The sequence below is a fragment of the Malurus melanocephalus genome, unplaced genomic scaffold (assembly GCF_030028575.1).
Source record: "Malurus melanocephalus ecotype Western Australia unplaced genomic scaffold, MMel_1.1 scaffold_76, whole genome shotgun sequence".
NCBI lineage: Eukaryota > Metazoa > Chordata > Aves > Passeriformes > Maluridae > Malurus > Malurus melanocephalus.
Window position 1 is genome coordinate 1,615,201 of NW_026623308.1, and position 26,081 is coordinate 1,641,281.

The 26,081-nt window shown below is 36.4% G+C and overlaps 1 protein-coding gene across 3 annotated transcripts in view; it reads left to right on the top strand.

Moving 5' to 3' along the window:
• Positions 1 to 26,081, top strand: part of SS18 (SS18 subunit of BAF chromatin remodeling complex) — a 43,575-nt gene that overhangs the window by 11,212 nt on the left and 6,282 nt on the right. The window contains exons 4-9 of one of the 3 annotated variants that reach the window (XM_057367243.1): positions 5,718 to 5,871; positions 12,274 to 12,495; positions 21,245 to 21,412; positions 22,138 to 22,242; positions 24,402 to 24,494; positions 25,210 to 25,332. In XM_057367243.1, coding sequence (XP_057223226.1) covers positions 5,718 to 5,871; positions 12,274 to 12,495; positions 21,245 to 21,412; positions 22,138 to 22,242; positions 24,402 to 24,494; positions 25,210 to 25,332 — 865 coding nt within the window. The remainder of the gene's footprint in view (positions 1 to 5,717; positions 5,872 to 12,273; positions 12,496 to 21,244; positions 21,413 to 22,137; positions 22,243 to 24,401; positions 24,495 to 25,209; positions 25,333 to 26,081) is intronic. The other 2 variants (XM_057367244.1, XM_057367245.1) reach the window with 2 other exon arrangements.

Sequence of the window (26,081 nt, forward strand, 5' to 3'; positions counted from 1 at the left end):
TAGAGTGAAATTTTGTGAAAATGTTGTTAAAGAATATTGGTACAGTGAAATATTTTTATGCAGTGACATGCAATTTGAAACAAAGATTCCAATTGCCTCTTTAAACAGAGTGCTTAAGTATTACATTACACATATTTTAACAGTTTTTCAAATATTAAGTCCAAATTTCTCTGATTTTTGAAGAAACTGATTTAAATCAAATTTTCACCTATAAACTGGTTATCATTCTAAATTTAGAATTCCTTACTCCAAGTGTCACAACTGGTAATTCACCAGTGAGAGCACAAATTACATTTATAATTAACTTCACTATTTAGGCATGTTTGTAAATGGTTTTCCTGTAGAAATCCTCTCTACTCCCAAATATGACACTTGCTGAGAATTGATACAGGCTCTTTATTTTTTCATTTAAGACACTCTATACTAGAATACCCTGTAYCTTGTAGAAGAGTCATAACCCAATTAAGTAAATCTTTGCTCTATCAAATCTCAAAACAGTATTCCTTTACGATCTTATTTCCCAGTCTGACACCTCGGTAAGTACTCCACAGGTGCCATCACCACCTATCAACAGAGTACTGCTCTCTGAGACTGGGACAGGTCCTGTGATATTAGCAATGTGATACAAGCAGGGCAGAGTACCCCCTGGGATGGGGTGTTTTGCTTTGCAGAAAATGGTATTTGAGAACTGAAAACAAAGATGATTGATTAAATCCTGAATCAGGGCTTCTCTTGGAAAGAAAAGTAYGCTATTTATGTTTGCATTACCTGTAGCTTTTAATTGTTATTCTAAGAGAATTTCAAACTATTGTATTTTTGACTATCTAGTTTATCATCGTATTTTTGATAGTGTTGTTTAAATACCTATCACTAGCTGTATTGATAAGCAATATTGTGTTTGAATGCGTATTAACGTATTTTCTGTTTTTTGCATTTTTCTGGTGACTAGTGCGTATTTCAGATCAGTTTTTGTAACAGTAGATGCTCCATAAATAAATCTTTGAACCTGCTGTTGATGGTAAGAAGAAATCTTAGCATCTTCAGGTGTACATTTTYACCATGGCAGATTTTGTTGTTGCTGTCTTGCATTTGTTCTAATTTATTATTTTAAAATAAAAGAAAATACTCTAAAAATGCAGTGTAGTTATTGTCTTTAATGCATGCTTTCAAATAAGTTTTGGATTTAGTAGSATTTTGTTTGCTGAAAGTTGTCAGTTAAAATCTAGTATTTTTTCCTTGTCTCTTTTTTTAGTTACAACTCTTGGGTCGGTTTCAGTTTTCTTTTTCCAGTTCAGATTTCCAGAGCTGCACTAAATAGCTTATAATTATTTTTTTTTCATGCTCTGATAAATTTTAAATGCTCGTAGCACTTGTAAATGTAATCTGTATGTTTGGGGAAATGAGCGAAAAATTAGTGTTTAGCAAGTGAAGCTATGTCTAACATCTTCTAAGTCTTTARTTTACTTTTTACCGATAGTAAAATATTTAACGTTTGCTACTTCATAATTGTAATAAAATCAGTGGTGATTTTAATTTTCATTTCTTTTTGTCATACATCCAGCAAAAGAAGAGTAGCAGCCTTTCCTTTGGTTCTGTTAGCCTGATTATATTTGGCTGTCATTTCACCCATCATATCTAGATTCAGTGGCTAGGGCTCATTTTGGGTTGCCTTTCCTTTCACGAAGGGTGGGTTGTTTCTTTTGAATACTGTGTGATCATTTCTGTTTTAAAAAGTCATTGCCACATGTWGGGCATGTTCCTGGGGGTAGCCAATTTCCTTAGCTTCTGTAAAGAACAAAAAAGGTTAAATAACCTAGTTCGTGTGGCTGGGTGGGATTTTTTTTGTTATTGTTGTGGGGTTTTTAAATTAAAGTTAATTTAGAGAAGTTGGATCAACTCCAACAAAAATCGGGAAGTTGCCATTTAAAAACAATTTTTTCTTGTTTTCTTCTGTCTGCATTCACTAAAAAAAACTCTGGAAGAATTTCACTGGGGAATAATTATATCTACAGGAGAACATTTCATTTTAATTACTATCAGGTAGTGATTGATTTATGATCTGATACAAAGGCTTGTARTGCACTTTTAAAATATCCTATATAATATCCTATATAACTGTTTCTATTACATATATGTATGTGTAATCTCTTAATCTTATTTAAACTTTGTTCTAGTGTYTTGTGTTGATGAATACCTCAGGTTTATGTGATTTATATGGTGTCTTGWACATTTAATGTTATTCTTCAATTTACTGACTAGTCTCCTGAGGTTTTCTTTCTTGTTAAACCATAAATTGGATGATCTACTTTTTGTATGAATCATACATTAAATTGTATTTCTGTCATATCCTCTTATGTTAAATTTCTTCATATGTAAAACCAAAAAATCTGTCCTTTTTGCCGTTTCAGATGTAAGCATTCAAGGTTTTTAATTATTGGTTGCCTGTTTAGCATCCTTCTGWTTTTACAGTACCTTTTTGAGGTTACTTTCCCCAAACTGAATATATATTATGGTCACAGATACATTGTCATTTTTTCTTTAATATACTACCTCACTTTGGATATTACAAAATACTGAAGATAAAMAGAAAGTGACCACATGTATTATGGATAGATTTCATGGGAAGTTGAATTTTCTGTTTGTTTTGTTGGGGTTTTGTTTTGTTTTGTTTTTTTTTCCTCACCAAATTGTTGGGGTTTTGTTTCGTTTTGGTTTTTTTCCTCACCAAATTGTTTGGGTTGTGGTCAGCTCTTTTGTGTTTGTTAGTTTTTTTCTGGATTAATGGCAATAGGAGTTTCTTCTTTCTGAAGATAGCAGTTCACAGTCCGGTGTAATTGCCATATATTTATGCSTGTTGAATTTCACTTGGCACCTTCTGCTTATTCTTTCTTCCCRTTTCAGTAATGTTGCAATATGTTCCCATAGTGACATTTACCAAGAAATATTGTCAGGAGACCTTCATATGTTCCTTTACTCTTTGAACTTCATGAATTTCTCTTTGGGCAGTTTCTGATCAATGCCCTTGGACAATGTATTGCTCTAAAACGCTTTGTCAAAAAACTTGTGTTAAGAAGTTTTCGWTAGTTATGCAGCTGGGTGGTTTAATTTATATTTWAAAAAAAATCTTAGGTTTGACTTTACTACCTTGACACTTTACTAACTCTTATTTGTCATTCTTGGAATTTTATGATAGTCTAATTATTTCATCATTTTACCTGTAGTTCAGGGAACAAGKCTCACAGGTCCATAATTCCTAGAATTGTTCTTACTACTTTTTTTAGAGGTACAGTGTTTGTCTGCCTTCTAGTCATCTGATAGGGTAGTTGGTTTTAATGGATGATTGAATTTTTGAGGAGCTCGGTCCTTTTTCTTGTATTATTTTCATCCATCTGATATGGATTCACACAAGTCTTTGGGCTGTTTCCATATCCAGAAGCTCCTCTTGATGAGTTATTTGCTGATACCTTTTTGAGTGTTTTTAATTGCTCCCTCCGTTTTCTTTAATATCCTGTGGTTTGTGAAGTCTCTTGCAGGTTTTTGTATCTAAAGTCCTTAATATATTTTCCCCCTGTTTTTTCCTTGCATGTCTGTACTCTCTCATGCTGTCTATTTGATAGCTGCAGTATTTTTCTTGAAGGGTAATTGTTTTTTGAAGACTTCCAGACTAAACAGAGTTGGAATATATAGTTTTGTCTAAATAACTCTTGCAGCTTTTTTGTCCATCTTTCCACGGATAAAGGCATAGCTGTGTTTGTGCAATATCATATGCAGGATAGCTAAAACCTAGTTATGAGCTAATTTTCTTTACCACTTCATTGGACTTACTAATGTTTTATACTTGGAATTGAAGAGGTTCATATTAATTCTGAAAACATTTCAGCCTGGATGATTTTTGACTTTGCTCTCAGTTTGCTGGCATGGGACTGCTCTGAGGCTGACATGGGACAGTCTGGTTGCTCATGTTGGAGGTACCAAGTGTGTTGGTTTTGCCAGTATTCCTAAACATACTTTCCAAAACAAATTAAAATAGTCTGTTTTCCTTTTTGTTCATTTGTTTGCATATCAGTTTTGGATAATTTCTGTTAGATTCTGTTAGATGTAAAATTAGCCTGATAGCAAGTTTTGAAGGTGAAGGGAAGGAAGATTTAACTGAGGTAAAGTAGCCTTGCCTTGGTTGCTCGCTAGTGGAGGAAAAACAAGCAAAATGGAGCAGCATTCAATGTTCAGAGAGTAGAGCTGCCCTTTCACTCTCACCTTCCCTGCCTTCTGCCACTTCTATAGGCTGAGGAAGGGACTTCGCTTATAAAATGTCATTCTCTTCATCATGGARGAATGAAAGGAATTTAGTAATAGAAGTTGCCTATTTGCTTGTATTTTTCTTCATCTCCTTCCTTCTTCCTGCTAAAAAAAGCGCCTTTGCTTATTTCCTGAGGAATTTTTAAAGTACTGCAGGGAAAATAATACCTGCTTGAGRTATTTGAAGAAATGTTAAGACAATAAATTACTACTATTCCCTCTCCATGCAAGTGAATATGTGTGTGTCTGTGTTACCCTGCTGTTACCATCTCTAACATACACTCATTGGAAAAGCCTTACTCTTTACTACTGTATTGTGTTTTGTTTTTATGAACCTCCTGGTGAATAGTATAGGCATAAGCAGGGACTGGGCTAGACAGGAACTTAGGGTTCACCCCCTTGTTTCTGTCTATGAGGAGAAATGCTGAAAAACACACACGTGGTTGTCTCATGAGGAGGGTTTTTCATGAATAGTTATAACCTGTAGACAGAGTCCTCAAAAGCCAGAGCCAGGCATTTGCTCTCACAGAGATGATTTTTATTCCCCTGAAAGTGCTTGGCTAAGGTATGTGAGGAGGATCGTAGAGTCTCACAGGTGTTTTTAGTAGGAAAACAAAGCTGGCTACTAGCAGTTTCCATGTCTCCTTACATTGCTGTGAGTAGAACCTACCAGTAAAATTCCCCTTTGTATTTATTGTTTTTCTTGCTCTCCCTCTTTGAACTCTCAAGGTTATTCAGTTATTTTCCTCACAATTTCATTAGGAAATTTGCCAAAAACATCCTTTCTAGGCAGCTGTCTCTGGACCTTTGGAGGCCAGCACTAATGTGCTTCCAGTCTGTAGGGGGTGTTTGGCACGGAATTACGAACTAGGCCTTCATCACTTTTGGGGAGAGCAGGGAAGAGATCGCTAGCGTTTTACCACACCCAGGTGCAAATTTTTTACCGGTCTATGAGCATTCAGAGGCTTTCATCTCATGTTGTACCTGTTTTGTCCCGGTGCAAGCTCTGTTAACAGCAACAAATTGTTGAAGTGAGAGAATTACAGTGAAGACTTATTTCCCTGTTGAAGGAAAGCTTTWGCGTGTGTGTGAGGGAGCAACTCCAGCACTCTTAAACTGTTCAGATGTAATTTTTTAATGAGGCATTGATTTGTGTTTTTTTGTTAATTTTAAAGTGGTGCTCAAAGGTGCTGTGGTGTTGTCTACGTGTAATACTTCATGKTAAATTGATTAAAATGTTAAAGACTTTGCCAGAATTGATACTGGGAGGAGTTAAACATGTCAGAAAGAGAAAGAAATGCGTTTCAGCGCTTTCTTTCATACGCCGCTGAACAGTATAGGCAAGTGCTGTAGATTATGTACATATAATATATTTGTCAGACTAACTGCTTCTCGTGTTTGACTAAACTGTCTCCTTTCAGCCACCCACACAGAATATGCCTATGGGTCCGGGCGGGATGAGTCAGAGCGGCCCTCCCCCACCCCCGCGCTCGCACAACATGTCTTCAGATGGTATGGTAGGTGGGGGCCCTCCTGCACCACACATGCAGAACCAGATGAACGGCCAGATGCCTGGTAAGTTTTTCTCCTCTAAGACATTAACACCAGCGTTGCCTGGCAACTGAAACGACATGGGGGCTCAAGGGATACTAGATTGTTGATGACAAAACTGCTTTGAATGCCCCCGAGTACAAGCTCTCTTAGAGTTTGTTAGCTACAGAGCTACGTGACCTGTATTCAGTGTTTATCAGGCTGCCCTTGGGCTTTGATGTAGCTGACACACAGCATTCCTCTGATGAACAGAACTGGCTAAATTTAGTCTGTTTGAAACCATGCAGTACAGCTGGCTTTAGAGGGCTTACTGGRGGAAGGTATTGGCCTGTGGCTGAGTGAACACAAATCCTTCCATAAAAAGATAATGTGAAATCATTGTAGCTAAATAATTAGATAATAATAAAACAGATACGTCTGAAAGASGGTGTTTCTGATTTGGGTAAATGTTTAAGGAGAAAAAAAAGATTGCTTTTATACAGCTTCCACTAATCCCCTGTGTTCTTTATTATTGAAGATGTGTTGAATTGTAAGGGATTTGTAAAGAAATGGCTTCCAGATTATTGTTCTRTGTGTAAATTTTAAGTCAGTTTCTATGCRGTCCTGTTTTGYAATAAAAAGTAAAGTACTTGGGAAGACAGAAACAAAGCAGAGAAGGGATGATAAAATTACACACTGTACCTACCAATACTGTCTTTGGGGTAACTATTCCCTTTAGCAGTCAGATCAGAATGKAGTAGGCCATGGAAGAGCATGCTTCTTTATATAGAGGCTATTTTCCTGAATTTCCACTTGTAAAATCATACTGCCTGTTTCATGTGAAATGGCTTTCAGCTTAAAGTTGCATTCCCAGGATTGCTTTTGTTCAGGATCCCTTCCTTTTTATTATTTTCTTTTTATGGAGGAACTTTTCATACAAAAGCTCTTCAAGGTATTCGTACTTTCAGGAAAGGAAACTACTGTCAAAGGATTTTTGGAACATTCATCTCTCACTGGTGACAAGGATAACCTTCATGACAGCAAGCACAGTAAATAACTGTGCAAAATTTAATATAAAGTAAAAAATATAACAGTTGCAGTAATCTCTAACTGTGCCAATCCTGATTAAATTGAGTTGATAATGTCAGTTTTTCTGAAAAAGTAGCTGAATGGCATCCAGAGCTTGTAAGAAGTGCGGTAAAAGATCTAGAGAAGTTGGTTTCATCATGCATGTTGGTCATGGTCTGCATGTGGAAGTGTAAAGAGCAGCATATGCTGCTCCCTAAGTAGGGCAGAGATGTTCTGATTATGGTGTCCTTTGTCTGTCTAAGATCCATCAGTTCCCATGGAGAATARCATTGCCTCTCAAGAATCAGTCTCTTTGACCCTCAAGTGTAATCATATTATTGTTATTATAGTGATCTTTTGCAAGAAGGATTACTAAGTCACAATGTGAGCATAATGACTTCACTGYAGAGCCACAGGGGGAGAAAAGTCACTCCTTAAACATACATATTTTGTAATTAGATAGAATAAGAAAAGAGCTCTTATGAAAATATGTGAAAGGTAAATAGCTTTGTTTTGGTATTCACCTAGACAGATACTTAAATACAGTTTCCAGCTAAGCTTTAATTTAGCCTTTCTTCCAAAATATTCCCTTTGTTGAATGTCTGTTCTTTCCTTCTCAGTTTGAAGTTGTCTCTGAGGATGTGAAGATAAACAGCTTAGGATGAGGGCATCTCTAATATTGGAAAGGCATGCTAAAATCATGTCATAGGTAGGCGTTGGAWAAAGGGAAACAGAATCATCTCGTTAAGTGTATAGCTGAATTATACATATCTTTTCAAGTGTGTGTTAGTTTACCTGTTTGTGAGCCTTTCTGTATTTCACAGAGACTTATTTCTACTAATTTCTGCAGTTGTATGCRTTTGCTTTCTGGTTTTAGGGCACTTACTCTGAAGTTACACAGACATTTGTAATAAAAACCAGATACAAAATCTTAAATATCTGTAGAGATGATCTCTATAAAAGAAGTAAAGTCACTAATCTGTAAACAGAGAGAATCTAGGATTGAAATCAGCTGACCAGCCTGGAAAAAACAAAATGCAAGCTCTTAAAAACACCAGCTAAGGATTTCAGGTATTACCTGAGCATCAGATTCCACGGACTTTAGTATGGGCAGAAGGGTTGACGAGAGGATTAGAAGAGCTGCCTAGTGATGATCAGGGCATGAGCAATCTTGAAGTTCTACTATAGACCTGTCCCATTGCCTGAAGGGCAAAGGATGATTTTTCTTGTACTTGTGTCCTGGTTTATACAGCATCTCAAGTGCTGCTGTGGCCCTTAATTGCATCCCCTGACACATGTGTGTCTGCATCCTCTTGCCAGGGAAGACAGTCGTGACAGACCTTTTTCAGCCTGTGATACACTTGAGTGTTATTTGTACCTGTGACAGATTGTGGTTTTTAGCTGAAAAAATTGCTGTCTGAAGAATTGCTTTGAGATGTGATTACTTTGTGATGTGATGTAAGGGTGGTCTGGATTTGGAAGGTGATGATGAACTAAGTTATGCTGATGACAGGTTGCCTTCCTAATTTCTTGGGCTTGTTTTATYATATATAAAAAGTTAAAAGGTAAGACCTGTAGGCTTCAGCCTTTGTCCTGGCACTGATAGGTGATTTTTCTGAATCACAGGTTGTCCTTGTTCTGGCCAGAACAGGGCTAATTTTTGCAGTAGTGGGGAGGAGACATGGCCAGGRCCTGGAGATAATCCTGACCTGGAGGATATTGTCACGGGTTCCTTGTGGTTGTATGCTGTTACTGTTACTATTCTTCCTGTTTTATTGCTATTTACACTGTTACTAATASTGTTACTGTTCTTCTYATTTCATTGCTGTTTCCAGTAAATTGTTGTCATCTCAACCTGCAATCTTTACTTTTTGTGCCTCCAATTCTCTGCAGTCCAACACAGGAGAGGGAAAGGAGGGACAGGGGAGCAAACAAGCGGTGTGTGGTTTGGACAGTTTTAGTGGAAACAGTAAATTGGGGAATAACATTTCTAAACTACAATGCAGGTGCTTATGTGTTCCCACCAAGTTTTTTCAAAGTCTTCTTTCCTTCCTGCAAATGTTGTCTSTAATGTACTTAGCCTAGATTACAGCTTCTCAGAGGTAAGGTGCTGTGCATAGGTGGTTAAGAGGAAACAGGACTTCTGTTTTTACTCTGCTAACTTTATTAYAACACAAATCCAATTAGTATAGTATTTACTATACTTAGTAGATTAATATAATTAGTATATTATATATAATATATAATTAGTATAGTTTATACTATACTTTACAAAGCAGTTACTTGAAGTGGAGATACATACTTCATGTCTCATTAATTCACAGTTCATTCATATTCTCTTCTTCCTATTTCATTCCGTATAAAAAAGAAAATGAATTGTTTTGTCCTTATACGCAAGAGACCCCCATGAAGTGTTTTGACAGACTATAAAAAATTATATTGAAAGTGTTTTTATTATTTGTCATTTGCAAGGTGTTTGATACTGGGGTCTTAGCTTTTTCACTGTCCTTGTTTTCTAGCTTCTGACTAACAAATCCTCTGATTTTGACCGCACGAAATACATATGCCTGGCATTTCATGTGACAGCTTTTTCTTATGAGTGCTTTTTCCTGTTCTGGTGCTACCTGAGATGTGAAGTCTAAAGCAGCCTTATAGAGGTGTTTTATTTTTTCAGGTTATCTCTTGCAATGATTTTCTCTTCCTCATTTTCCTTCTTACATTACCAGTTTTTAAAAAACYACTCCCCTGTGTGCTTGTCTAACTCTCTGAAATCTATCATTGACAATTTCTTCCTTTAATCAGAAAGAAACAAAACCCCTCCCAGGTCCTAACTTTCTGGMACTAACCCTGTGTATTCCTTCATTTCCTTTTCTTAGGAATGAAATTAAGGACGTAGTCTTCTAGAAGCTCTGCAATAGTTGCTTGAGACTACAGTAGGAAGCTTTTCTTCACCATAGCTTTACTTAAGAGCATATTCACAATTGAACTTGTGGTTAGAAACTATCTCACATTTTCATAATYAAACTCTTTCCATGTTCTCACTATCACAGAATTAGGCAGTGTTGAAGAGGGACAATATAGACATCTGTAGTAATCTGTTGTGGGCATAATTCTATTCACTKAATTACTTTTTATATAGTTGTGTGGACCTGCCTTTGTATATTTCAGTAATCTCTTCTCACCTTGTTTTGCAGRAACAGTGAACTGCATGTATGATACCTTTTTCAGCTTTTTCACTTTTCTTGACAAAATAGGTTTGTGTTTCATTTCAGTAAGGTGTCTTGAAAAGGGCAGGAGGATAAAGTTTTTTGAACTTATGCTCTGTTTCTTCACTTTGGCTKTAGTGGCTGTATTAATTTATCATTGTTATCTGCTGCATCTTTTTGTTTCAGTCAGTTAGTGTTCTCTGTGACTTTATTGCAGCTCTCTGTGTCGTCATTCTACTGCCTTCGTTCTATCCTTGATCAGTGCAGTTTTTTTCATTAGCCAAAGACTTCAGAGCTGTTTACATCTGAAGGCAGAGGGGTATGTGTATGTTTCTTCTTTTTTTTGAATTTTCACTTAGAAATATGTAAACAAATCAGTGCCTTCCTACAACTCTAGTGGCATAGTTTCTTTTAGATTCCTCTTCTTARAGTTTTCTCTAAGAAGAGTTTTCTCTTAACAGAAAACCTGTGGCATATTTAGCAACAGCAGCATCTTCTTGGTGAAATCTTGATACGTATCAACACTCTGCCTTGTTTACAGTCAGCCAAGTCTGTCATGTCCTCTGGTCCTACATACCTTCCTAGGGTCTTGTGTGGTTCTTGTCATAGGCATAATCCTTGCATTTACTTTACTTTTTTTACTTGTCATAGTTCTATCCAGTCATACCTCTTRCTGATTTTAGTCCTAGTAGCTGTTCACTTATCCCACCTAAAGTAATGAGTAAACTGACCCAATGTTATTATAATGTTGTACTTGTTAAAATAGAGAGTAGATTTAATTTAGAGAATAATCCAAATTCAACCTGTGTTGTCAGGAAGAAGRGAAATAAAAGGTGAAAAGAGGCTGTTGGCTTCATGGGTGTATAAACAGGTTGCTTTTCCTTTGCGCCTTCACAAGTTGAGCTGATAATTTGGTGTCTGTTTTTACAGTCGTCATCTCCCACTCTAGTAATCTGCAAATACATTTGCAGAATATTGGCTATATAGTATTTGATCAAAAATTTTAAACAGACCTTCATCCATTTTTATTCTGCATTGTCTCATGCTACCTGAATCATTGCAATGCTAGCTACATTAGAAATCAAAAGTATTGATTTTTTATTGGGTTGAAATTTCCCACCTTATTTACAAGTAGGAAAAATGCAGCACATTGTAAAGTTTTCATTTTGTTATTTTCTTTGCATCTTTCTCTTATTTCTAGGGTTGTTCTTTTACAGATGCACAGCAAAGGTGACATGTTTGCCAACACAGGTCACTAAATGCTTTCTATTTACATGTCATTCTTATAAAAAAGTCATGATTGAAATATCAGAAAAAAGCACCTTTATGTCTTACTTACGAAGATTTGTTCTCTTTCCCTTCTCAGGAGATAAACTCAGGAGTTGTCTCCTTGTCATGAACAACTTTTGGTTAGATTTTTATCTACAGGGCCATTAAAACAGCTCTRTAGAAGAATGARTTTGACTCACAGGCTTTCCATAAAAGCCTTTGCTGTTGTATCAGTGATCCATGGAGTGTYTGYCATCTTTCKCTTTYATGAKTTGCTGTGTAATCATTTGAGTGAAAGTCACAGCCTAAGTTAGCATTTAGTGGTGGACTTGGCAATGCTAAATTTGTTGTTGATCTTGACAATCACAGTGGTCTTTTCCAACCAAAATGTTTCTATGATTCTGTGTTATTTTACCATGTTAATAATGCCAGAGTTTAAAAATAATAATAAATTGTTTCATTTCAAAAAATTGTCTAGTGTGGGTTGTTCAAATACACAGAAATATTACAGGTATTGTAACAATTTACACCTGTGATTAAGTTACCAAGTTGGCTGTATACTGCTCTCCTGTAATTCAGATTGGAATTCAGGCTGTGTTGTGCAGGTACTGAAGGACTATTTTTGTGCATGACTTGGATAGAAGATGAGCTATGTGATAATTTTCACTTTTTTTTAGTAGCTCTAGCTGCTTAGCAAAAGAAGATGTATTTTGTTGTAGAGATGAACTTTGTTGTTCACTTTGTTATTTTTAAAGTGGGAAAATCACATGCAAAGTATTATAAATCTTTTTTAACGTAGTTTCATTTAATGACTTCTTTTTAGTTTTGTGATTCAGTATGATTGTTTTTACCTGGTTTTATGATGTTTAATGTACCACTTTTTTCCCTGTTTTTCTTTCTGAAGGACCCAACCATATGCCTATGCAAGGACCTGGACCTAACCAACTCAATATGACRAACAGTTCCATGAATATGCCTTCAAGTAGCCATGGGTCCATGGGTGGCTATAATCACTCAGTGCCATCATCACAGAGTATGCCAGTGCAGAATCAGATGACAATGAGCCAGGGTCAGCCAATGGGCAACTATGGGCCCAGACCAAACATGAATATGCAACCAAACCAAGGTAAGTGAGGTGCTTGTTAGCTTGTGTAAAAGTTAAATATTTTGGGTGCAGATGTTTTTTAAAGATCTTATAGATTTCCTTCTCTAAATGTGTTTGTACCTTGAGGTAGTCTCAGTTGGTTAGAACATGTGCTAAGAACATAAAGGTTGTTACTTCAATCACCATATGGGGATACTTAAGAGTGGAGTCAATGATCCTTGTGGAAGGATCATCCCAGCATCTGTGATGATTCTGTACCTATGTTTGGCAGATTCTACATCTCTTTTCCCATTTATCTGTAACTGTTTATTTACAGACATAGAATTATTTTYAGGTATTATGTGAGAATCTGGGAATGGATCAGTGTTTATCAGYTATAAGATAGAACTACTGTTTGTCTTTTTCAGACTTTGCACTTCTAGCTAAGTATCACTATCGTTCAGGTTGATAAAATACTTCTCTACTTTTAAGTCTCTTGGTTAAATTAAGAAAGTCAGATAGCCCTCACATTGTTATACTGAATTACTCTTTGGTTTTAGCTGCATGCTGTTTTAGCATGGAATGTCTGTTTCTCTTAGTGAAGCAAAATGCAGTTCCAGGAACAAATCTGGTACTCCCTGCTGTTTTTGTGAGATGTCCTTGTGTGTATAGTTAAAATCAAAACTAATTTTTTATCYTAAAATATTTCTGTTGCATAAACCAATAATGTTTTGATGTCCTTGTTGAAGTGCAAGGACATTGTGTAATTAAAATATTGCATTAGAGTCATAGCACAGCAAATTATTARGTTGAATATGTTCTGCTTTACAAGTCAGCAAGCAGTATTTTCAGCTTACCTGTTAAGTCTGTTACTRCATAGGGTCTGGACATAGCACCTGCTAGAAGACATACGACAAACCAAAGCTCTACTTTTTTGTATGTAGATACCATCTGTTCCTGAGGTGTACAAACAGACCAGATCATACTGATCAKTTTGATTATTAAGTTACAGAATGGTGCAAAACAGACAAAAGACTAACTTAACCAAAAACAAGTAATSATGAAACAGCTGGTTCTGCACTTTCCTTACCAGTAGAGAAAGTGGGAAGTCTGAGTCCTTCAACATCTACATTGTTAATAGCATTTTTCTTAAAATACAACGGCAGAAGAAATAAAAGATAGGCACACAGCAGAAGAAGCCTTGTAAGTGGTAATATTTTTGACTGTCTCTGAACTGGCAAGTTATCTGTATTTTGGGCAATACACAATGTAGTAATTTTGTAAATGTAAGTGCCAGTTCAGTTCAGATTTCTTAGTTGCAGAGTTAGCAATAACTGTGTAGCAGTATGTGTGAGGGAGCCATCTAGTAAGTTACTCTATGGAAAACAATTTTGTGTGACTGGCCTGAAATTCAGGAGATGATTCTGTTTCAAAGTAGTGTTCTTTACTCTTCCTCAAAGTATTCCCCTGTTGTGTTTTCAGTACCCTGTCAAACTTGAAAATTGCTCATTAGAAATTAAGCAGAAATACACTTAAAAGGTTTCTGTTCTGAGCAAATAGTGGTACTGAAGTGACTTTGGGGAGTAAAGAATAAAACACTATCTAACCAAATTATAGGTTCAAGAACAGGAGCAAAGTATTTAGTTAGAACAAGGATACCATWGCCATTAGGGCCATGTGTGACTAATTCTGCAAAGTTTTTACTCTTTAGGCTGATAGTTTTTCCATTCCAAATGTCTGCTTCAAGGCTGGTTCTTTTTTTTGTAGAGATTTCACAGAAGGAGAGAGCCATTTCTGGCAGTGGAGTGGAGTGAAAATTTATATTCTTTAAAATGTTTCAATGTCTCACAAAAACATAAGTAAACAGAGTACTTAATATATAAATACAGGAGTGCAGGTGYTCCTTCCTTTACAGCGAGGCTTTGAAACTTGTCTGTTATGCAAGCAAGGTGCTATTTGCTCTTAAATGAAAATACTGTTCCAGGTATCTGTGAGGGAGGAAGTCTGAAGATGTATATATTTGTTAYTTTGATCTAAGATGATTCCCAGTCTGGTCTGCTTAATACATTTCCTCCATTTGATGCTCTTAGTTGTTACATGCRTATTGAAATTCGATGGTAAATTAGAAGAAATATTTTTGTATCTTCACTCTCTTGTGATTCCAAGAGAGCAGGGTAGAGAATGAAAACTGTGAGACTGCGAGAGATTTAGATAGGTAGCCAAACCCCAATCTGGCTGGGTAGACGTCTCAGACAAGCATGGCCACTTCAGGCTTYTCACCTAAGTGAGGAAACAAGAATRRAYTGCTAGGAAATGYACTCAGTGGAGTTTAACAAAAGGGRAATAAACAGTTTGTGATTCRAAGATTTCTTAACTGGTGGCATGTGCAACAATTCAGAAACAGAAAAGAACTAAAATTTCTGAGCATCAGTATTGTTGTCAGGAGACATCTTAGAGGGTTCACCCTCTAAGCATGTTTTTTTTCTTTGTCTTAAAAGAATGATCCATACTGAAAATGGGAGATCYTACTATGTTTATCAGTTAATGACAGCACTAAGCACTACCTTAATATAATGTTAAATACTCCACAAGATGAGGTYTTAATATCTCAGGTTGGCTATTAAAAATTAGTAGATATTTTTGACCTTAAGCTTTCCTTATGTGAGTACCTTATCTGTAGAGGAATGAATCTGATGGTAAGATTACAATACCATCTGATTTCACAGGAGTGTTGTGAAAGTATATTCATTATGAAGATTTGGACCAATTACTTATGGGTGCCATAAGAAAACCCATGAATAAATTAATAATTYTGTCTTCAGTGTTTGACTAGCCTTCACATCTCACATGAACTGCTAGGAAGAAACGAAATACTGAAATAGTTTTTCAGTGAGTAATATCTATTGTGTACTGAATGAAGCCAATACTTCTAGGGGGAAAAAAACCATACTATTGTGTAATAGATAAAGGCACCCTAACACTCAGAAAGGCTTGATCTAACACTCGGGTGGCTTTAGCATAACCTTTTWATGTGCATTAGCTGGCAAAACATCGTGCTGTATATACACTTTGTAAGGCAGATGGTGTCAGCAATTAAAAAAAAAAAGTGCTGATTAAGAAATAAAATGTGTAGTAACAGAAATCTTTTCTGGATTTACTTCCAGTCTCCACTTTGTACTCATTATTGATTTACAGTASTTATAAAATGCTAGCCAGAGGAATACCTTAAATGAGAAGCAAAGTTCTCATGGTATTGATTTTATGTAGTCAGTGTAGTTTAAAAGAGGAATTCTAGTAATTTTTGACTTAGAAAGCAGAATGTTTTAAGTGGAAGGTTTTGTGGATGACTCTTCACTGAAAAGTTTGTATAGCAGCCTGGGACATCAGCAAGGAATATTGGCTACCTTTTTGGRAAAGATAGGAAGCAGCAGAAGCTGAATGAGTGTGGAAGAAACTATGGTCTTATAGGTGCATTTCTTCTTGTGTATGGTAAACTTCGTAGGTTGAAAAATATTTCAAGTCTTGTCCATTTTTGACCTTTCAGAAGGGAGATAGAAGCATTATTTTTTCTGAAACCTGAAACTTGCATAGAAATTCCTTTTTTATATATATTGAACAATCTTTCATACTCAAGGAATAATATTTAGTAGTAGAATTAATACATTTTACAAGTAAGAACCAAGAAATTGTAGCTTAACCATCTCAGAAACTGTTTCTCASATTCTTTTGCTATGCATGGCCATCAGAGACTGTTTCAGAGATCCTTTTGCTGGGATTCCATTTCCTTGTCAGAAGCGCTTGAAGTGCAAAGTTGTCAAACTCCCAGTCTCTGTTTAAAGAGCATTATATGTGGCAAGGGAGAGTAACTAGTTTACAGATGGACAGTATTATGTTGACTCAGCCATTTGCAGGAGGTCAGTTGTCATGTCTGGTGCTGAGATTTTTTTAGTGGTTGTTTCATTTATGTGAACGTATTCAGGGTATGACAGACCAGGATAAAGTGATTTCTGAGTTTGAGTACCTTTTGTGAATGTCTTGCCATCTGTTCACTCCMATATAAGCTGAGACTGTTAGGTTTCAGTACCTTGACTGCAGGRCAGTCTATATTTTTTTGTCATCTAACCTATTAAAAGGAAATAAAATTGCATCCACATCCTGAAACACCATCATGCTGTAGCTGGATTTGTAGGTTGTCTAGCTGTAGAAGACATTGTAGTTTTGTCAAGAAAAAAGATATAAACAGCTGCCACAGAGCTTGTGTTTTCATCTTCCTTCCCTAGGGTAAAACATGAAAGGCAATGTTGGTAACTAAGGATTTYTTTTGTATGACATTTTATGTACTAGTTTTTTAAATGATACCTGAAGTTAGGGTTCCGTTTGAGATGAGAAGTTTGTGGAGTAAGCAAGTGTGGAGAAGTGTCTACTGTCTTTTATTTTGCAGGCTAAATAATGTCTTAGGAGTAGCAAAATTTTTTGTATCCTGAAAATCTTTTGAGATAATGTTTAAACTGCCCTGGTGTTAAAACARCTTTACGATGGTGGTTCATTTGACTAAGCATATGTGAATTTTAGTGTTTGTCAAATTAAATTGACACTGCAGTATAGTTCTCACAAAACTTAAAACCATCACTTAAAAAAAAAGCTTTTTTTTTTTAAAAAACCTGTAGAAAAACAGTGAAAAAGTTTTGCTGAGGGCTGCTGCAGTGATACATATTTTGTTATTTTTGTARCAGTAGACACAGTGATGAGATTGACCATGGTAAGTCTAGCATTGTGGGCTTTTCTGATACTCCGGATACAGATCACCAGTTGCTTCATCCATGCAAGTGCACATTGTGAAATGCCTAAAGAAYAGACCCCTGAGCAACACAACCAGCGTAATTTTGAAGACTGGAGAAACAGTAGTACTGCTGCTTTTTGGTCATACCCACCTGTTCCCATAGCTCTTTAGTCAGAACAGCAGACTCACCAGTTCATCTGTGAATGTGGTTCTTCACTKCTCTGCTCCTTCAGAAGTTTCAACCACGTCAGCAGTTATTCTCGCCCTCTCATAGCATTTGCCACCAGTACATGATTTTCAGCATAAGGGACATGCTAAGGAGATGTTTTTAAACCACTAAACTTTTCTACAGCTCTTTAATCCTTTACACTTTTGGTGTCAGATTTGTTAGGTTTATCTGGGACCTTCTTTTAGTTTGCATTTCTGTTTCTTTCTATTTGCCTTACCTGTTTGAAGACTAGGTTGTCAGTTTACAGACAGTTTCTTGTCAGGAGGCTGCTGCTGAGCGTTTTGCTTTCAGGAAGTAGCCCATTTTCGTTTTAATCCACATACCTTTCTTCTCTGCACATGAGGCCTCCTGATGAGATACTGGCTGGTGCAGAAGTTGGGTTTTTTTTTCCTCAGCTGCTCATTTCAAAGTTTCTACACCTTCTAAACAAAAATRTGTATTCTAGACAATGTAGACTAGTTAAATTCTGTACTTGCATATTTTACTGACATAATATTTCTTTGGACACATTTTGAACTCTGCACAAATAARATAGTTTGTCATCTCTGRATTAAAYAGTTCTAGAAAATCACAAAAAACGYGTTTCTATGGAGAGTTTTWGAAAGCAGTGAGCATTTTCTTGCAGCTTGTGGTTTTGTGAGCTTTATATATGAAAGTCTTATCTCCAAGTCTGGAAGAGATCAGAGATTTGACTTCCACCAAATGTAGTTTGTTGTGACCTGATCAGGTCAGGGTCACCTGTGTTTTAGGGTGCTTGTGAAAATAWGTGCTGCAGATATTAGAAAGCATTATAGAATCATTGAATGGTTTAAGAAGGGACCTGAAAGAACATCTAGCTCCAGCTTCCCTGCCTGTGCTACAGCTAGCCAGGGTGTCCAGAAGCCTATCCATCCTGATCTTGAGCACATCCAGGGATGGGGTATTCACAGCTTCTTTGGGTAACCTGTTCCAGTGCTTCACCACCCTCACTATAAAGAACTTCTTTCRGATATCCAATCTATACCTACCWTCTTTGAATTTAAAACTATTGTCCCATGTCCTATCACTATCTGCGTGTATAAAATGTCTGTCTCCCTCCCTTTTATAAGCCCCCTGAAGTATTTGAAACCACRGTGAGGTCTCTTGGAGCCCTCTCCAGCCTTTCTTTGTAGGAGAGGTGCTCTGTCCCTCTGATAATCCTTGTGGCCTTCATTGAGACTCGCTCCAACTGTGTTGTTGGTGTGCTGGACCCTCCAGAGCTGGATACAACACTGTGGGTGGGGTCTCACCAGAGTAGAGAAGAGGGACAGAATCACCTCCCTTGACCTCCTGGCCATACATTTTCATGCAGCCCAGGACTGAATTGGTTTTTCAGGCTGCAGACCCACATTGCCAGATCCTATCCAGCTTTTCATCAACTTTTCAGAACTTTTCAGCAAACCCTTAAGTTCYTCTCAGGGCTGCTCTCAGTGGGTTTCCCATGCTGTGTCTGGGTTTGCCCCGACCCATGTGCTGCCCCTTGCACTTGGATTTGTTGAACTTCRTGAGGTTCTCTTGGGCATACTTGTCAAGTTTGTCCATGTCCAAGTAGATAATGAATTAATARTCTTAAGTTTTTTATTAAGTTTTGGGATTTTATGTCATGCTAAGTATTACATGATGAATAAACATAGCTTTCTCCTAGGCTAGATTTTTCAAATGGAAGAAAACTACTCAAAACCACTGCATAAAAAACATCCCTCAAAGCTACTGCATTAAATGGTTATGTTCCATGAGGCAGTAGAGATCATGGTGGTTCTTTTAGGTATCTTCTTAATAAGAAGAACCAAACTGGAAGGAAGCCAGGCTGTCTGTTATGAACACAACACACAGCCTGATACAGRGTTGTGAATTCTCATTGTGGCTCTACAAAGCGTTAATGAAGTTCTAATTTAAAAAGCAAACAGAAAATCTCTACATTGCACCATGGGGACCCAACACATTTTATCACATTGTATTGTGACTAATATTAATATTGTTAATTAACAAGCTTTCTTGAGATCTAGGAATATTATGGCAACAAGTTTCTGKTTTTTTTCAAGACTGCCTAATGTTTCTCAGTACCTCCAAACAGAGGAGTAGTGAAATGGAATAATCTGAATTACCTACTCATTTAGAAGATCAAGAAAGGAAATTTATTTTGCCAATAACTAAACTAAGTACATATCAATTTAACCCTTTTTTTTTACTTTAAAATCGGGACACTGATTTCMGTATCCATACTGAAGGATCGAATCATAACCAGATCTTCTTAAGAGTGGCCAATATTTATCTTTAGAGGAAAATGAAACTTAGGCCACTTTACTTCTCAGTGAGAGATCCCACACAGGGGTTTAATGGGATTTAACTAACACACTTTGAATTCATACCATTAATTAGTTCGTCTTAACTTTCCCTTATAACTCCACATACACAGGATCTAAGTGACTATGTATTCATAGTCTAAATGTGTAAATCCATTGTCACTTGGCTGTATCTGAGTATTTTTCCAGTATTGTAGTTTCACATAGGACTTTGTGCTTGTGCYTCAGCACCTAGTTACTTAAAAATAGCAAATGGAATGGCAAAATCTAAACATATTGAAAAGTAGGGGATACCTTTTTTTTCTCTTAGGAATGAGTGGCTCTGCTAGTTTGGTCTTTGGTGTCATGATTTGTTTTGGTTTTTAGTGAGGCTAGTGTCTTGTTGTCATTATAATTATAAAATAATTATAAAATGAATTCTTTTATAAAAAGACAAAAGAAAGCTTAGGGTTTCACCATTACAGGCTGAGCACTATGGTGTTAGTGGTTTGAATTAATATATTACAAAAATCTTTTGTCTATAAAGTTTAGCTCCTTGTCAAAACTCTTTCCTCCTCTTCTTTTTGATACTGGAATGACTCTTTTCTGAAGTAGTACTACAGAGGAGGCACAGAAGCTGTTCTTTGTTAAATGTTGTAKCAGTCTAACCTGCAATCTAATATAATGAAATGGCGTAATCATCATTTTCATTGCTGTGTGGTGTCAGTAGGGTGCTCTTTAACTGTCTGTTTTCATTACTGAAATTTGCATTTCTCCAAGTACAGCCTTAATCAGGTTTTCTCAGTTGATAAAACATGGACAGTACTTGATCTCTCCTGGTCTCTTCCTGTGGTTCATAGAAACTTGGTGCAATGTGGTATGAAAGATTTTTATGTYACAGACTGTTTAGGACTGTTCAGTGTTGGGCAGAGCCTGTGTTCTGTAGGCCTTCTGCGTATGCCTATTGTGTGATTGCCTATCTGGTTCACATGGTTTGTCTTTATAGGCTAAATAAAATGGTTGGTTTTGTGGCTTGCTGATGGAATGTAACAGCAACTATGTGTGTGCTATGAAACRGTGCTCCCAGGAGATCATTAATGTTAAGAAATTTTTCTATGACATACCAAGATTTCACCATCAGGTTTTCACCTATGCTTTTTTTGAAGATACTTTTTAAAACCAAAAATGGTAAAACTGTTTSATTTATCTTTGTGCATGTGTAAACTATTGCCTGTGGTTTTGAAGAAAGATAATCTAAAATGTAACCTTATTTCGGTGGACTTTAGTTYTGTAGTTTGATTACTAAACTGTTCACCTATATTCGCATATGTCCAGAAACAACAAACCCTTACTTAAAGCACGAGAGATACAGAGCCTTTTTTGGTCCATTTTTAAAAGTTGACTTTTCCATRTTCTTTTGGTAAGGTTTAATCATAAATCATTTTTGCGTATTTGACATTTTTGCTGCTTCTCCTTGTGCAGGTCCAATGATGCACCAGCAGCCTCCCTCCCAGCAGTACAACATGCCACAGGCCGGTGGCCAGCATTACCAGGGGCAGCAGCCGCCAATGGGAATGATGGGCCAAGTTAACCAAGGAAATCACATGATGGGACAGAGACAGATCCCTCCATACAGGCCACCGCAGCAAGGTAGGAGTTCACTTCAGTATTTTTACACTGATTTTAAATAACCATTTTTGAAACCATTTTACATCACTTTCTTGCTTACACCAAATTTCTACCAAGTCATTTGGTGTCACAGATTTTGTTTGCACATTCTTTTTGTTACCCTTTTTAAGGGTGGTTCTTGCAGCAAGAGATTACTGCTGTCACCATGAAATGTGAAGACAATTTTGGGGTTTTTTCTTTTGGTTCTTTCTGAGATCATGCATTCTGAAATTACGCATCTCAGATACGTTGATGGAGAATTCTGTTTTGATATTTAAGTGATAGGTACGGAAAAGGAACAGAGGAGCTACTTGGTTCTGAATTCATTCAGTTACAAAAAATGGAACAATGTTCCACGATATTGCTTCTCTTTTTTCTTTTTAGTCCTTTTTCAACAAGGAATAGTTTTATTTTTAACACCTTTAACACCTTAGTCTGTTATACACATATTCTTAAAATGAGCTCAAAACTAAAGTTAAATATATATGTTCTCAGTCTAGTCCAGCCAAACAACTGTATGTGTGTATATGTAGATAGATACATTAACTTATTTTTTTAACTAAACCAGATTACATATGTTGTCTGTAATGCAGCAATACGGGTGGGGAATACATTTGAGAGATATTTCTCATATAAAATCAGAAATTAGCAGGCTTTATAACAGAGCAAACAAGTTATTTACGTATTGACTGGTTGTGGTTTTTCAGGCCCACCACAGCAGTACTCAGGCCAGGAAGACTATTATGGGGACCAATACAGTCATGGTGGACAAGGTCCTCCAGAAGGCATGAACCAGCAATATTACCCTGATGGTAATCTCTCATAAATGTTAACTTTCCCATTTTCTATACCTGCCCARTACTAATGTAGTCATATGCCCAAAACTAGGGGATGAGGCAAGAATAGTAATTGGATATCATACCTCACATTTACAAAAYCTTCCAAATTCAGAATGGTTACTACAGTTTAAGTTACTATGAGTAGACAAAATTACCACTTAAAGCACATAATTTGTATGACTCCCATTTGAAACTCTTAATGACAGTTTTAGTMTTTCAAAATGAATGGAATTAATTGGTTTATCTCAAARTATGGAGAGTTCCTTRGCATATCTAGTATAATTGAGATGAATTAAAACAGTCATAACTTTATTCTCAATAAGAGAGGGGGCGATATCCTTTTATTAAAAATTCTACTGAACTGAAAAAACCTGCTAAAAAGATGTGGGYTTTTTCTGTAAATACTTTATTTTTTTTTAACTTAGTGTTTAGTTTTCTTATAAGTCGCACAAATGTGTTATTGCTGATATGGTATGGGCCTTCAGTTTAACATTTATGTAGGAATAAAATGGTCCCTGCCCTAAGGATATTGGAAATGTGAATCCTCTTTAGATGTCCCCTCAGTGCTTTCAAGACAAGACCGATACTTTGAATTTTGTAAATCTGTCCTGCCTCTTGGAATAGGAAGTGCTGATGGCTATTGGATTGTGWTATAAGTTAGAAAAATTGAAATTAACGTGTTTTCAGGCTGAGCAGAGACTAGGAGAACAAAGATTCTGACTCCTCTCACTACTGTGATAACCATGTGTGCAACTTAATGGTATATTATGAAGTTCAAGTAATGTGGTRGATATTAATGTTTAAAAAATGTATACAAAGCAAAGCTGTGTAATTGCCAAAGCAACTACTCATTGCAAATGAAGGGATACAAGTTATTTGTTTGAATTTAATTTCCATTAAATTGATCTTAAGATACATCAAGCCACATCTGTATAAGCTTACATGTGTTAATTTTTGGAGAGTATGTGCAGASTTATTTTACAAGTTGCATTAACTGGTAATTATTCAGCTTTCATTTTGGAGCATCCATCTACACACATGAGCACTAAATTGCTACAGGCAATTTACTCTACTAAGGACRGTTTGATTTTACCATCAACAGCTTRTGGCAGCACAGATTAATTCTAAGATCTATTCCTTCTAGAGTCATCTTTATCATTACCTTATTATTACCCTTACACAGAATACAAGGAAAATATGTTTTAATACTTGTTTTAGTGGTTACGTATGTGTGTAAGATTCAGTCAATGATMTATGGTACAGTTGCAGACCTGATAAAGTTTTAGAACTGTTTTCTCTTTTATGTAAAAATTTTATTCAAAATTTACATGATTTAATTTTGAATGTAAACAAAATTTTGACATGTATTCTTGACCCAGTTAGCAATAAGATRTATTTTGATCATCTGTAACAAAAATATATATGTGCTAAAACCAACAACAGGTGGGATGCTTACTGCATATATTGGTTTCTTAATCAGAGATGCCTCTAATCTCTGAATAGRAAGGTTGGTTTGTAATGAATCTACCCAGAACTGGAATGTAAGAGGAAAGGTTTTCTTAAGACCTTAAGCAGGAGTGCTATTAGTAGGGAAAACCTTGAGAATATTATATTTCTGTAATTTAAAAACAGAATATAATGTAGATGATGGTTCATAACTTCATTGAGCTTTATTTGTTATATTTCACACTGCTTTTAGCATATGCTTTTGAATTGGAGATCAGCAGAACAGGTGTTAGACAAAGTATGATAATTGCTTTCTTTGTTCATTCTAATTTAATTCAGGTTATTTACATGTGAAAGGCCTAAATGCTTTCATTTTTTTTTGAGTGAAAGATGAAGTACTTCTCCCCCCCACTCCTCCAACAAGGATTATTGGAAGGTTAAGACCATCCCTTACTGTGATGYTGCTAGAACTACTGCATTAAGCCTTTTTTTTTTCCCCTGTCACATGTTAATTCAATATGAAAGGAAATCATATTAATAAGTCTTTGGCTAATACAATTGAAAATTCTTTTTCATGTATATCCAGTTGAAATTTTTTTTTCATTTTTCTGAGAAATGAAATATTTTTAGGGTTTTCACTCAGAGGCCATTAACGTTTCTTCCTGTCTCTTGTCGAATTGATGTAGGTCATAATGATTACGGTTATCAGCAACCGTCGTATCCTGAACAAGGCTACGATAGGCCTTATGAGGATTCCTCACAACATTACTACGAAGGAGGTATCTATATACCTTCACACACATACACACATACATACCCTTTCCTCCCCCACCCTCAACGGGAACAGAAATTCTTGCACAACACAACTTATACCCATGCAAAGCTCTTGTAGAATACTAGTTGCTGGCTGTCTTGGAAATGGCAGGGAACTTGAAGCCTTCAGAATAATTTCTTGCAAACACCTAAAATATATAACCACAATTTGCCATTCTAACAACAGTAAAATGACTAAAACACTCTAGAGATTTTTTTTTACCTCAATGGAAGTTTTTATTTAAACATAAATTTGTTGGTTCAGTTGTATATCTTTTTGTGTGTGTATATATTTTGTATAATTATAGTGCCGTTAGGAAACAGCTTGCTGATCTTGTGTAGCTAGTCTGTGCTCTTGTAGCTGTCTTTAATTTTGTCTTTTTTTTTTTTATTTTATTTAGCATAGTCATGATCTTATGACTGTGATGTTCCAGTAAATGTAATGCTCGTTTGGCAGAGATGCTGAAAATGCTGCAGTTCAACTTTGCAAAATTGGCTTTAACTGCAGTTTGTTTGGCCGAGTTCCTTCTGTTTGGTTTGAGTTTTCTTTGTTTTGTTCAGTTTTTGAAATCAATATTGCATTTTCATTTTGTTCTTGTGTTGTTGGCTGTGCATCTTAGGAGGAAAAAATAGCAAATAGGTGTCTTTATAAGCTTTTGCTTTCTTGCAATGATCTTACAGGAAATTCGCAATATGGTCAGCAGCAAGACGCATATCAAGGACCACCCCAACAGCAGGGCTATCCACCACAACAGCAGCAATATCCCGGCCAACAAGGCTATCCAGGACAACAGCAGGGTTATGGTAAGAGCCTGGGGACAGAGGCAGCTGTCACAGAAAGGACTAAGAGAGACCTTTTGTTGTGTGTTGTTTCTTCCCTGTTTGACTGGGTCCAGAGGCCAGYCTTGAACAGAGCACGTCAATGCCTGCAATTTCACTGCCAAAACAAGAAAACAGGGAAGGCATCATCTCCTGGGAATTAGATCTGTTGGCAGTCTAGGAGAGTGTGGTAGCCCAGAAAACYGAAGGTGATCAGACAGCATTGGAATGGGTGTCTGTAATTTAGAAGGACCAGGAAAGATTCTGCTCTTTTCTCTCCTCTGTAGGTGAATGCACTCACAAAGATGACAAAGAACCCCTTTTCTTCTGTGGATTTGCCAATTAAGACAGTCTTTTAAAAACTAGTTTAAAACTTTATTCAACATACATGAATCATTCTTTTCAAATTCTTGTACTGATAGTAGAGAAATTGCTGTTAMGCATTGACAGTGCAGCTTTAAAAAGACTGTGTCTTATGAATTTGCACTCGTAGTTCAAACCTTCTGATGCATGGTAAGAATGAGAAATCCTCTGCCACAAGTCCCTGGATTCAAGGAAAACCTTCCAAAAAGGAGGCTTAAAGTRGTAGTATGTAATTTTTGTGCATTAATTCTAAAAAACTTCTTGTCAGAAGAGCATACTGAAACTACTGCTCTTTCAAGTTTTACTTGCTTGCATGCTGTAAAGCCATACATATTTATCATAGAAGAAGGAATTTGAAATYCCATAAATTC